At 59.3% G+C, this 13,321-nt stretch overlaps 1 protein-coding gene across 2 annotated transcripts in view; it reads left to right on the forward strand.

The window, feature by feature from the left end:
• The window catches only part of LOC148134627 (kinesin heavy chain-like), a 64,449-nt gene that overhangs the window by 32,494 nt on the left and 18,634 nt on the right, over positions 1-13,321 (forward strand). For both annotated transcript variants that reach the window (XM_087985663.1, XM_087985664.1), the window contains exon 8: positions 547-651. In XM_087985663.1, coding sequence (XP_087841789.1) covers positions 547-651 — 105 coding nt within the window. The remainder of the gene's footprint in view (positions 1-546; positions 652-13,321) is intronic.

Genomic DNA, 13,321 nt, shown 5'->3' on the forward strand with positions numbered 1-13,321 from the left:
CGGGTCCCTTTCCCCCCTCTCACCTTAAACCTACCCCCCTCTAGTTCTGGACTCCCCCAGCCCAGGGGGGGAAAAGACCTTGTCTATCTACCCCCCACCCTCGTGATTTTATAAACCTCTATAAGGTCACCCCTCAGCCTCCGACGCTCCAGGGAAAACAGCCCCAGCCTGTCCAGCCTCTCCCTGTAGCTCAAACCCTCCAACATCCTTGTCAATCTTTTCCGAACCCCTTCCACAACATCCTTCCTGTAGCGGGGAGACCGGGATTGAACACAATATTCCAACAGGGGCCCCCTAACCCACGTCCCGTACAGCCGCAACGTGACCTCCCTAGAACACCGGGACGCTACGCAAAGGCAGCCCCCGGCCCTAGTTCAGACCGAACCCCGAGTATCGGGAGGGGGTGGGGTGTGGGGGGGGTGGGGGGAGGGTCACGCTCGTGAGAATTTCCTGCTGCTGCGTGTCGCCTGACCCTGGGCGGTGTGCGTCTCTCACTCTGTCTCTGTCTCTCTCCCCCTTTGCCCCCACACCCCCCCCCACCCGCAGAGCGCAGAGACGGAACCCGACGACAGCGGGGGGAGTGTCTCCCAGAAACAGAAGATCTCATTTCTTGAGAATAACCTGGATCAGCTTACTAAAGTTCACAAACAGGTGAGGGGGAGGGGGGGCACGGGGGCGTGTGTCCGCGGCGTGCCTGTGCTTGGGGAGTGGGTGTGGAGGGGACAGTATCATCCCGCAGCGTGTCAGATTACAACAAAACGTAGTTCGGACCAGATACGCAGATTCGACTCCAGCTGAATGGCCTGCTGCTGTTCCCCTGTGTGTGACGGGCTGGAGGAGGGAGGAGAGGGGCTGAATGGCCTCCTGCTGTTCCCCTGTGTGTGAGACAGGCTGGAGGAGGGAGGGGGGGCTGAATGGCCTCCTGCTGTTCCCCTGTGTGTGACAGGCTGGAGGAGGGAGGGGGGGCTGAATGGCCTCCTGCTGTTCCCTCTGTGTGACAGGCTGGAGAAGGGAGGGGAGGGCTGAATGGCCTGCTGCTGTTCCCTGTGTGACAGGCTGGGGGAGGGAGGGGAGGGCTGAATGGCCTGCTGCTGTTCCCCTGTGTGACAGGCTGGAGGAGGGAGGGGGGCTGAATGGTCTCCTGCTGTTACTCCTGTCCCAAAGTGGTAGATGAAGAGGTGAGGTTCTGCTGAGTGGACTCAACAACAACATCTAGATGTTTCCTTCATGTAGCGCCTACATCAGAATACCATCAAACAAAAACTGCCCTGTCAATGACAAGCAACTAAATATTCCCTCAAAGGAGAACATGGGAGGAGAGAGACAGGGAGAGAGAGAGAGACAGAGACAGAGAGAGACAGAGAGAGAGGGACAGAGACAGAGAGACAGACAGACAGAGAGAGGGACAGAGACAGAGAGAGAGAGACAGAGACAGAGACAGAGAGAGAGAGGGACAGAGACAGAGACAGAGAGAGACAGAGTCAGAGAAAGAGAGAGAGGGACAGAGACAGAGAGAGAGAGACAGAGTCAGAGAAAGAGAGAGGGACAGAGACAGAGAGAGAGAGACAGAGACAGAGAGAGACAGAGACAGAGAGAGAGAGAGAGACAGAGAGAGACAGAGACAGAGAGAGAGAGAGAGAGAGACAGAGAGAGAGAGAGAGAGAGACAGAGAGAGAGAGAGAGGGACAGAGAGAGAGACAGAGAGAGAGAGAGACAGAGACAGAGAGAGAGACAGAGACAGAGAGAGGGACAGAGAGACAGAGAGAGAGAGAGAGAGACAGAGAGAGAGAGAGAGGGACAGAGAGAGAGACAGAGAGAGAGAGAGACAGAGACAGAGAGAGAGACAGAGACAGAGAGAGGGACAGAGACAGAGGGACAGAGACAGAGGGACAGAGAGAGAGACAGAGAACAGGATAGGTTCAGGGAGGGGGATTGCTGAACTCAGGAGTCCAGGCAGCTGAAGATGCTGCCCCCCAATGCCAGAGCAATGGGAATTGACTGGGATAGTTGACAGGCCGGGGATGCAGGAGAATGCAGAGACTTTGGACAGACAGAGGAGGGGATAGAGATAGGGAGGGGGTGTAGGGGGCCGGAGGGGGTGACACAGACAGAGATAGGGAGGGGGTGTAGGGGGCTGGAGGGGGTGACACACACAGAGATAGGGAGGGGGTGTAGGGGGCTGGAGGGGGGTGACACACAGAGATAGGGAGGGGGTGTAGGGGGCTGGAGGGGGTGACACACACAGAGATAGGGAGGGGGTGTAGGGGGCGGGAGGGGGGTGACACACACGGAGATAGGGAGGGGGTGTAGGGGGCCGGAGGGGGTGACACACACAGAGATAGGGAGGGGGTGTAGGGGGCTGGAGGGGGGTGACACACACAGAGATAGGGAGGGGGTGTAGGGGGCCGGAGGGGGTGACACACACAGAGATAGGGAGGGGGTGTAGGGGGTTGGAGGGGGTGACACACACAGAGATAGGGAGGGGGTGTAGGGGGCCGGAGGGGGTGACACACACAGAGATAGGGAGGGGGTGTAGGGGGCCGGAGGGGGGTGACACACAGAGATAGGGAGGGGGTGTAGGGGGCTGGAGGGGGGTGACACACACAGAGATAGGGAGGGGGTGTAGGGGGCTGGAGGGGGTGACACACACAGAGATAGGGAGGGGGTGTAGGGGGCGGGAGGGGGTGACACACACAGAGATAGGGAGGGGGTGTAGGGGGCTGGAGGGACACACACAGAGATAGGGAGGGGGGTGTAGGGGGCCGGAGGGGGTGACACACACAGAGATAGGGAGGGGGTGTAGGGGGGCCGGAGGGGGTGACACACACAGAGATAGGGAGGGGGTGTAGGGGGGCCGGAGGGGGTGACACACACAGAGATAGGGAGGGGGTGTAGGGGGGTGACACACACAGAGATAGGGAGGGGGTGTAGGGGGCCGGAGGGGGTGACACACACAGAGATAGGGAGGGGGTGTAGGGGGGCCGGAGGGGGTGACACACACAGAGATAGGGAGGGGGTGTAGGGGGGCCGGAGGGGGTGACACACACAGAGATAGGGAGGGGGTGTAGGGGGCTGGAGGGGGGGGGTGACACACACAGAGATAGGGAGGGGGTGTAGGGGGCTGGAGGGGGGGGGTGACACACACAGAGATAGGGAGGGGGTGTAGGGGGCTGGAGGGGGGGGTGACACACACAGAGATAGGGAGGGGGGGGTGACACACACAGAGATAGGGAGGGGGTGTAGGGGGGGGTGACACACACAGAGATAGGGAGGGGGGGGCAGGAGGGGGGTGACACACACAGAGATAGGGAGGGGGGGGCACGAGGGGGGGGCAGGAATCTGGTCGTTCAGCCCGATGGTGTCTGCAGGATATCTCTGTGTCAGTGCCTCAGCCCCCAGCCCCCCCCCCCCCCCCCCTCCCCTTTCCCCGTACCGGACGTCTCCCCGTTGCTGGGGTTGAGGGGGTGGGGAGGGGTGGGGGTGTTTGTCGGTTAGCTTTGCGCCCACCCACTGCTGTGGAACCACGTTTCTAACCTCGCACTCTCTCCTCTCTCTCTTGTTTTCCCTCTATATAATCGCCTGCTGTCGTTGTCCACCTACCTTCCCTGCTTTGTTCCCTCTTTGCTGCCTCCGCGCCAATATTCCAGGTGATGCGTTTGCACAATCAGGTACCTGTTCCTTCCTGTGCACCCCTCCCCTGGTCCCTCCACCTCCCTCCCTCCCTCTCCCTCCCCCTCTCTCTCTCTCTCTCTCCCCTCCCTGTTAGCCCGCACCCCACTGCCTCCCCAGAAACCCGCTGGAATCTTTGCTCGGCCCTGTCTCGTCCTGATGTTCTGAGCCTGTTTCCACATCCTCTCCCTCGCTTTCCCGATCTCCTCCCCACAGCGCCCGCTCCCTCAGCACTGACCCTCCCTCAGCACTGACCCTCCCACAGCGCCCGCTCCCTCAGCACTGACCCTCCCACAGCACCCGCTCCCTCAGCACTGACCCTCCAACAGCGCCCGCTCCCTCAGCACTGACCCTCCCCACAGCGCCCACTCCCTCAGCACTGACCCTCCCTCAGCACAGACCCTCCCACAGCACTGACCCTCCCACAGCACCCACTCCCTCAGCACTGACCCTCCCTCAGCACAGACCCTCCCACAGCACTGACCCTCCCACAGCACCCACTCCCACAGCACTGACCCTCCCACAGCGCCCGCTCCCTCAGCACTGACCCACCCACAGCACCCACTCCCCCAGCACTGACCCTCCCACAGCACCCACTCCCTCAGCACTGACCCTCCCACAGCACCCACTCCCTCAGCACTGACCCTCCCACAGCACCCACTCCCTCAGCACTGACCCTCCCACAGCACCCACTCCCTCAGCACTGACCCTCCCCACAGCGCCCGCTCCCTCAGCACTGACCCTCCCACAGCGCCCGCTCCCTCAGGACTGACCCTTCCACAGCACCCACTCCCTCAGGACTGACCCTCCCACAGCGCCCGCTCCCTCAGCACTGACCCTCCCCACAGCGCCCGCTCCCTCAGCACTGACCCTCCCCACAGCGCCTGCTCCCTCAGCACTGACCCTCCCCACAGCGCCCACTCCCTCAGCACTGACCCTCCCCACAGCGCCCGCTCCCTCAGCACTGACCCTCCCTACAGCGCCCGCTCCCTCAGCACTGACCCTCCAACAGCGCCCACTCCCTCAGCACTGACCCTCCCACAGCACCCGCTCCCTCGGCACTGACCCTCCCACAGCACCCGCTCCCTCAGCACTGACCCTCCCCACAGCGCCCGCTCCCTCAGCACTGACCCTCCCATAGCACCCACTCCCTCAGCACTGACCCTCACACAGCGCCCGCTCCCTCAGCACTGACCCTCCCACAGCACCCGCTCCCTCAGCACTGACCCTCCCATAGCACCCACTCCCTCAGCACTGACCCTCCCACAGCACCCACTCCCTCAGGACTGACCCTCCCACAGCGCCCACTCCCTCAGCACTGCCCTCCCACAGCGCCCGCTCCCTCAGCACTGACCCTCCCACAGCGCCCGCTCCCTCAGCACTGACCCTCCCCACAGCGCACACTCCCTCAGCACTGACCCTCCCACAGCGCCCGCTCCCTCAGCACTGACCCTCCCACAGCACCCACTCCCTCAGCACTGACCCTCCCATAGCACCCACTCCCTCAGCACTGACCCTCACACAGCACCCGCTCCCTCAGCACTGACCCTCCCACAGCACCCACTCCCTCAGCGCTGACCCTCCCACAGCACCCACTCCCTCAGCACTGACCCTCCCACAGCACCCGCTCCTTCAGCACTGACCCTCCCTCAGCACTGACCCTCCCACAGCACCCACTCCCTCAGCACTGACCCTCACACAGCGCCCGCTCCCTCAGCACTGACCCTCCCACAGCACCCGCTCCCTCAGCACTGACCCTCCCATAGCATCCACTCCCTCAGCACTGACCCTCCCACAGCACCCGCTCCTTCAGCACTGACCCTCCCTCAGCACTGACCCTCCCACAGCACCCGCTCCCTCAGCACTGACCCTCCCATAGCACCCACTCCCTCAGCACTGACCCTCCCACAGCACCCGCTCCCTCAGCACTGACCCTCCCATGGCACCCACTCCCTCAGCACTGACCCTCCCACAGCACCCACTCCCTCAGCGCTGACCCTCCAACAGCACCCACTCCCTCAGCACTGACCCTCCAACAGCACCCACTCCCTCAGCACTGACCCTCCCACAGCACCCGCTCCCTCAGCACTGACCCTCCCACAGCACCCACTCCCTCAGCACTGACCCTCCCTCAGCACTGAACCTCCCTCAGCACTGACCCTCCCTCAGCACTGACCCTCCCACGGCACCCACTCCCTCAGCACGTATCTGCACCCATGTATCTTTTCGTCTCCCTTTCAATTTGCACGATTCCTCACCTCTGAGAGCTGGTTACTCGATCTCCTCTGTAGGACGTCCAGCGCCTCATCCCTGCTCATCCCCTCCATCTCCCCCCACCCCGCATCACCATGGGTTTGGCTGATTGCTGTGCCCTGCCCACCCCATCTTTGCGCCATCCGTTAGTCATCACTTTAGAACAAAACGCTCTCTCCTCTGTCTCTGGTGACGTGCCTTGTGTCTGCTTCTGCATCGTGTGCGCCATTTGCCTCTCTCTCTCTCTCTCTCTCTCTCTCTCTCTCCGTCTCTGTCTCCCTCCCCTCCACCTCTCATCCATTCGGTTTCGGTCCTCACGCTCTGCAAGGGTGCTTTGAAAGATTTTGGTGGGGGGGGGTGGGGAGGAGGTTAGGTATTTACACGAGGGTCACTCCCCGCTCCACCCACCGCCCCCCACCCCACCCAGACAAGTTTGCTCTGACTATGTAAACACGTCACGCTGCAGTTGCGACCTCCAACCACTGAGGGCGACGTGGGCCGGCCGGTTGCGCAGGCCGGGCCAGGGATGGGGCGGCGGATTTCCTTCGCCAAGGGAAAGGGGGAGGCGCGACGCTGATTCTGTTCGGTTTGTGGTGGTGGGAGGGGGGTGGCCAGTCGGTACACAGCACGATCCCGGGGTGACCTTGGGGTTTGGCCTCTCCATCAGCCCCGGACTGGGGTGGTGGGCGGCTGATCCCAGCTCATCTGACTAGCCCACCTTCGCGTCCTCCGCCCCCCCCCCCCAGCCCGCTCGGCCAATCTGCCCTTGTCAACACCTACTCAAGGACTTACAGACACAGGGGGCACACTTTTAAGGTGAGAGGAGACAGGGGTCAGGGTCGGCACAGACTGGATGGGCCAAAGGGACTGTCGCCGTGCTGCGTGACTGTGATGTGGCTCCCACCATGTTTTGAGAACTTTCCTGACGCCCGGGCCTCTAGGGCTCAGGTTGCGAGGGGAGGTGACAGAGACGGGGGGGGGGGGGAAGACTGTTTCCTCGAGAACTTAAAAGGTTAAAGGGCAAGGTCTGATCGAGTTCCTCGAGTTATTAACAGGAAAGGACAGGACGGACAAAGATGAACTCTTTGCGCCAGTTGGAGATCCTGCAATGAAGGGGGAATGGCCTTGGGGTGGCACGGTGGTTAGCGCTGCTGCCTCACAGCACCAAGGGCCCAGGTTCGATCCCACCCTCGGGGGCGACTGTCTGTGTGCAGCTTGCACATTCTACCCGTGTCTGTGTGGGTTTCTTCCGGGTGCACCGGATTCCTCCCACAGTCCAAAAATGTGCAGGTCAGGGTGGGATTGGCCGTGCTAAATTGTCCCGTAGTGCCCAGAGATGTGCAGGTTAGGGTGGGATTGGCCGTGCTAAATTGTCCCCGTAGTGCCCAGGGATGTGCAGGTTAGGGTGGGATTGGCCATGCTAAATTGTCCCGTAGTGTACAGGGATGTGCAGGTTACGGTGGGATTGGCCATGCTAAATTGTCCCATAGTGCCCAGGGGTGTGCAGGTTAGGGTGGGATTGGCCATGCTAAATTGTCCCATAGTGCCCAGGGGTGTGCAGGTTAGGGTGGGATTGGCCGTGCTAAATTGTCCCATAGTGCCCAGGGATGTGCAGGTTAGGGTGGGATTGGCCATGCTAAATTGTCCCGTAGTGCCCAGGGATGTGCAGGTTAGGGTGGATTGGCTGAGCTAAATTGTCCCATAGTGCCCAGGGGTGTGCAGGTTAGGGTGGGATTGGCCGTGCTAAATTGTCCCATAGTGCCCAGGGATGTGCAGGTTAGGGTGGGATTGGCCGTGCTAAATTGACCCGTAGTGCCCAGGGATGTGCAGGTTAGGGTGGGATTGGCCGTGCTAAATTGTCCCCGTAGTGCCAGGGATGTGCAGGTTAGGGTGGGATTGGCCGTGCTAAATTGTCCCGTAGTGCCAGGGATGTGCAGGTTAGGGTGGGATTGGCCGTGCTAAATTGTCCCCGTAGTGCCCAGGGATGTGCAGGTTAGGGTGGGATTGGCCGTGCTAAATTGTCCCCGTAGTGCCAGGGATGTGCAGGTTAGGGTGGGATTGGCCGTGCTAAATTGTCCCCGTAGTGCCCAGAGTTGTGCAGGTTAGGGTGGGATTGGCCGTGCTAAATTGCCCCTGTAGTGCCCAGGGATGTGCAGGTTAGTGTGGATTGGCCGTGCTAAATTGTCCCGTAGTACCCAGGGATGTAGGTTAGGGTGGATTGGCCGTGCTAAATTGTCCCCGTAGTGTACAGGGATGTGCAGGTTAGGGTGGATTGGCCGTGCTAAATTGTCCCCGTCGTGCCCAGGGATGTGCAGGTTAGGGTGGGATTGGCCGTGCTAAATTGTCCTGTAGTGCCCACGGATGTGCAAGTTTGGTTGGGATTGGCCGTGCTAAATTGTCCCGTAGTGCCCAGGGATGTGCAGGTTAGGGTGGGATTGGCCAGGCTAAATTGTCCCGTAGTGCCCAGGGATGTGCAGGTTAGGGTGGATCAGCCGTGCTAAATTGTCCCCGTAGTGCCCAGGGATGTGCAGGTTAGGGTGGGATTGGCCATGCTAAATTGTCCCGTAGTGCCGAGGGATGTGCAGGTTATGGTGGATTGGCCGTGCTAAATTGTCCCATAGTGCCCAGGGGTGTGTAGGTTAGGGTGAGATTGGCCGTGCGAAATTGTCCCGTAGTGCCCAGGGAAGTGCAGGTTAGGGTGGGATTGGCCGTGCTAAATTGTCCCTGTAGTGCCCAGGGATGTGCAGGTTAGGGTGGATTGGCCGTGCTAAATTGTCCCCGTAGTCCCCAGGGATGTGCAGGTTAGGGTGGATTGGCCGTGTTAAATTGTCCCCGTAGTGCCCAGGGATGTGCAGGTTAGGGTGGGATTGGCCGTGCTAAATTGTCCCCGTAGTGCCCAGGGATGTGTAGGTTAGGGTGGATTGGCTGTTCTAAATTGTCCCGTAGTGCCCAGGGATGTGCAGGTTACGGTGGGATTGGCCGTGCTAAATTGTCCCATAGTGCCCAGGGGTGTGCAGATTAGGGTGGGATTGGCCGTGCTAAATTGTCCCCGTAGTGCCCAGGGATGTGCAGGTTAGGGTGGGATTGGCCGTGCGAAATTGTCCCGTAGTGCCCAGGGATGTGCAGGTTAGGGTGGATTGGCTGAGCTAAATTGTCCCATAGTGCCCAGGGCTGTGCAGGTTAGGGTGGGATTGGCCGTGCTAAATTGTCCCGGAAGTGCCCAGGGATGTGTAGGTTAGGGTGGATTGGCCGTGCTAAATTGTCCCCGTAGTGCCCAGGGACTTGTAGGTTAGGGTGGGATTGGCCATGCTAAATTGTCCCGTAGTGCCCAGGGATGTGCAGGTTAGGGTGGGATTGGCTGTGCTAAATTGTCCCCGTAGTGCCCAGGGATGTGCAGGTTAGGGTGGGATTGGCCATGCTAAATTGTCCCCGTAGTGCCCAGGGATGTGCAGGTTAGGGTGGGATTGGCCATGCTAAATTGTCCCCGTAGTGCCCAGGGATGTGCAGGTTAGGGTGGGATTGGCCATGCTAAATTGTCCCGTAGTGTACAGGGATGTGCAGGTTACGGTGGGATTGGCCGTGCTAAATTGTCCCGTAGTGCCCAGGGATGTGCAGGTTAGGGTGGGATTGGCCATGCTAAATTGTCCCGTAGTGCCCAGGGATGTGCAGGTTAGGGTGGGATTGGCCGTGCTAAATTGTCCCGTAGTGCCCAGGGATGTGCAGGTTAGGGTGGATTAGCTGAGCTAAATTGTCCCATAGTGCCCAGGGGTGTGCAGGTTAGGGTGGGATTGGCCGTGCTAAATTGTCCCATAGTGCCCAGGGATGTGCAGGTTAGGGTGGGATTGGCCGTGCTAAATTGACCCGTAGTGCCCAGGGATGTGCAGGTTAGGGTGGGATTGGCCGTGCTAAATTGTCCCGTAGTGCCCAGGGATGTGCAGGTTAGGGTGGGATTGGCCGTGCTAAATTGTCCCCGTAGTGTACAGGGATGTGCAGGTTAGGGTGGGATTGGCCGTGCTAAATTGTCCCCGTAGTACCCAGGGATGTAGGTTAGGGTGGATTGGCCGTGCTAAATTGTCCCCGTAGTACCCAGGGATGTAGGTTAGGGTGGATTGGCCGTGCTAAATTGTCCCCGTAGTACCCAGGGATGTGCAGGTTAGGGTGGATTGGCCGTGCTAAATTGTCCCCGTAGTACCCAGGGATGTAGGTTAGGGTGGATTGGCCGTGCTAAATTGTCCCCGTAGTACCCAGGGATGTGCAGGTTACGGTGGATTGGCCGTGCTAAATTGTCCCCGTAGTACCCAGGGATGTAGGTTAGGGTGGATTGGCCGTGCTAAACTGTCCCCGTAGTGTACAGGGATGTGCGGGTTAGGGTGGGATCGGCGGAGCTAAATTGTCCCCGTCGTGCCCAGGGATGTGCAGGTTTGGGTGGGATTGGCCGTGCTAAATTGTCCTGTAGTGCCCACGGATGTGCAGGTTTGGTTGGGATTGGCCGTGCTAAATTGTCCCGTAGTGCCCAGGGATGTGCAGGTTAGGGTGGGATTGGCCAGGCTAAATTGTCCCGTAGTGCCCAGGGATGTGCAGGTTATGGTGGATTGGCCGTGCTAAATTGTCCCATAGTGCCCAGGGGTGTGCAGGTTAGGGTGAGATTGGCCGTGCTAAATTGTCCCTTAGTGCCCAGGGATGTGCAGGTTAGGGTGGGATTGGCCGTGCTAAATTGTCCCGTAGTGCCCAGGGATGTGCAGGTTATGGTGGATTGGCCGTGCTAAATTGTCCCATAGTGCCCAGGGGTGTGCAGGTTAGGGTGAGATTGGCCGTGCTAAATTGTCCCTTAGTGCCCAGGGATGTGCAGGTTAGGGTGGGATTGGCCGTGCTAAATTGTCCCGTAGTGCCCAGGGATGTGCAGGTTAGGGTGGGATTGGCCGTGCTAAATTGTCCCTGTAGTGCCCAGGGATGTGCAGGTTAGGGTGGATTGGCCGTGCTAAATTGTCCCCGTAGTGCCCAGGGATGTGCAGGTTAGGGTGGGATTGGCCGTGCTAAATTGTCCCCGTAGTGCCCAGGGATGTGCAGGTTAGGGTGGGATTGGCCGTGCTAAATTGTCCCGTAGTGCCCAGGGATGTGCAGGTTACGGTGGGTGTGGCCGTGCTAAATTGTCCCATAGTGCCCAGGGGTGTGCAGATTAGGGTGGGATTGGCCGTGCTAAATTGTCCTGTAGTGCCCAGGGATGTGCAGGTTAGGGTGGGATTGGCCATGTTAAATTGTCCCGTAGTGCCCAGGGATGTGCAGGTTAGGGTGGGATTGGCCGTGCTAAATTGTCCCGTCGTGCCCAGGGATGTGCAGGTTAGGGTGGGATTGGCCGTGCTAAATTGTCCCGTAGTGCCCAGGGATGTGCAGGTTAGGGTGGGATTGGCCGTGCTAAATTGTCCCCGTAGTGCCCAGGGATGTGCAGGTTAGGGTGGGATTGGCCGTGCTAAATTGTCCCCGTAGTGCCCAGGGATGTGCAGGTTAGGGTGGATTGGCTGAGCTAAATTGTCCCATAGTGCCCAGGGGTGTGCAGGTTAGGGTGGGATTGGCCGTGCTAAATTGTCCCATAGTGCCCAGGGATGTGCAGGTTAGGGTGGGATTGGCCGTGCTAAATTGTCCTGTAGTGACCAGGGATGTGCAGGTTAGGGTGGGATTGGCCGTGCTAAATTGTCCTGGAGTGCCCAGGGATGTGCAGGTTAGGGTGGGATTGGCCGTGCTAAATTGTCCCCGTAGTGCCCAGGGATGTGCAGGTTAGGGTGGGATTGGCCGTGCTAAATTGTCCCCGTAGTGCCCAGGGATGTGCAGGTTAGGGTGGGATTGGCCGTGCTAAATTGTCCCGTAGTACCCAGGGATGTAGGTTAGGGTGGAATGGCCGTGCTAAATTGTCCCCGTATTGTACAGGGATGTGCAGGTTAGGGTGGATTGGCCGTGCTAAATTGTCCCGTAGTACCCAGGGATGTAGGTTAGGGTGGATTGGCCGTGCTAAACTGTCCCCGTAGTGTACAGGGATGTGCAGGTTAGGGTGAGATTGGCCGTGCTAAATTGTCCCCGTAGTGCCCAGGGATGTGTAGGTTAGGGTGGGATTGGCCGTGCTAAATTGTCCCCGTAGTGCCCGGGGATGTGCAGGTTAGGGTGGGATTGGCCGTGCTAAATTGTCCCCGTAGTGCCCAGGGATGTGCAGGTTAGGGTGGGATTGGCCGTGCTAAATTGTCCCCGTAGTGCCCAGGGATGTGTAGGTTAGGGTGGGATTGGCCGTGCTAAATTGTCCCGTAGTGCCCAGGGATGTGCAGGTTAGGGTGGATTGGCTGAGCTAAATTGTCCCATAGTGCCCAGGGATGTGCAGGTTAGGGTGGGATTGGCCGTGCTAAATTGTCCCCGTAGTGCCCAGGGATGTGCAGGTTAGGGTCGGATTGGCCGTGCTAAATTGTCCTGGAGTGCCCAGGGATGTGCAGGTTAGGGTGGATTGGCCGTGTTAAATTGTCCCCGTAGTGCCCAGGGATGTGCAGGTTACGGTGGGATTGGCCGTGCTAAATTGTCCCATAGTGCCCAAGGGTGTGCAGATTAGGGTGGTATTGGCCGTGCTAAACTGTCCCCGTAGTGCCCAGGGATGTGTAGGTTAGGGTGGATTGGCTGTTCTAAATTGTCCCGTAGTGCCCAGGGATGTGCAGTTTACGGTGGGATTGGCCGTGCTAAATTGTCCCATAGTGCCCATGGGTGTGCAGATTAGGGTGGGATTGGCCATGCTAAATTGTCCCGTAGTGCCCAGGGATGTGCAGGTTAGGGTGGGATTGGCCGTGCGAAATTGTCCCGTAGTGCCCAGGGATGTGCAGGTTAGGGTGGATTGGCTGAGCTAAATTGTCCCATAGTGCCCAGGGCTGTGCAGGTTAGGGTGGGATTGGCCGTGCTAAATTGTCCCCATAGTGCCCAGGGATGTGTAGGTTAGGGTGGATTGGCCGTGCTAAATTGTCCCCGTAGTGCCCAGGGACTTGTAGGTTAGGGTGGGATTGGCCATGCTAAATTGTCCCGTAGTGCCCAGGGATGTGCAGGTTAGGGTGGGATTGGCTGTGCTAAATTGTCCCCGTAGTGCCCAGGGATGTGCAGGTTAGGGTGGGATTGGCCATGCTAAATTGTCCCCGTAGTGCCCAGGGATGTGCAGGTTAGGGTGGGATTGGCCATGCTAAATTGTCCCCGTAGTGCCCAGGGATGTGCAGGTTAGAGTGGGATTGGCCATGCTAAATTGTCCCGTCGTGTACAGGGATGTGCAGGTTACGGTGGGATTGGCCGTGCTAAATTGACCCGTAGTGCCCAGGGATGTGCAGGTTAGGGTGGGATTGGCCGTGCTAAATTGTCCCGTAGTGCCCAGAGTTGTGCAGGTTAG

The sequence above is a fragment of the Chiloscyllium plagiosum genome, unplaced genomic scaffold, assembly GCF_037043375.1.
Source record: "Chiloscyllium plagiosum isolate Xiang-an unplaced genomic scaffold, Cpla_swu_hap1 HiC_scaffold_53Y, whole genome shotgun sequence".
NCBI classification, from domain to species: Eukaryota; Metazoa; Chordata; class Chondrichthyes; order Orectolobiformes; family Hemiscylliidae; genus Chiloscyllium; species Chiloscyllium plagiosum.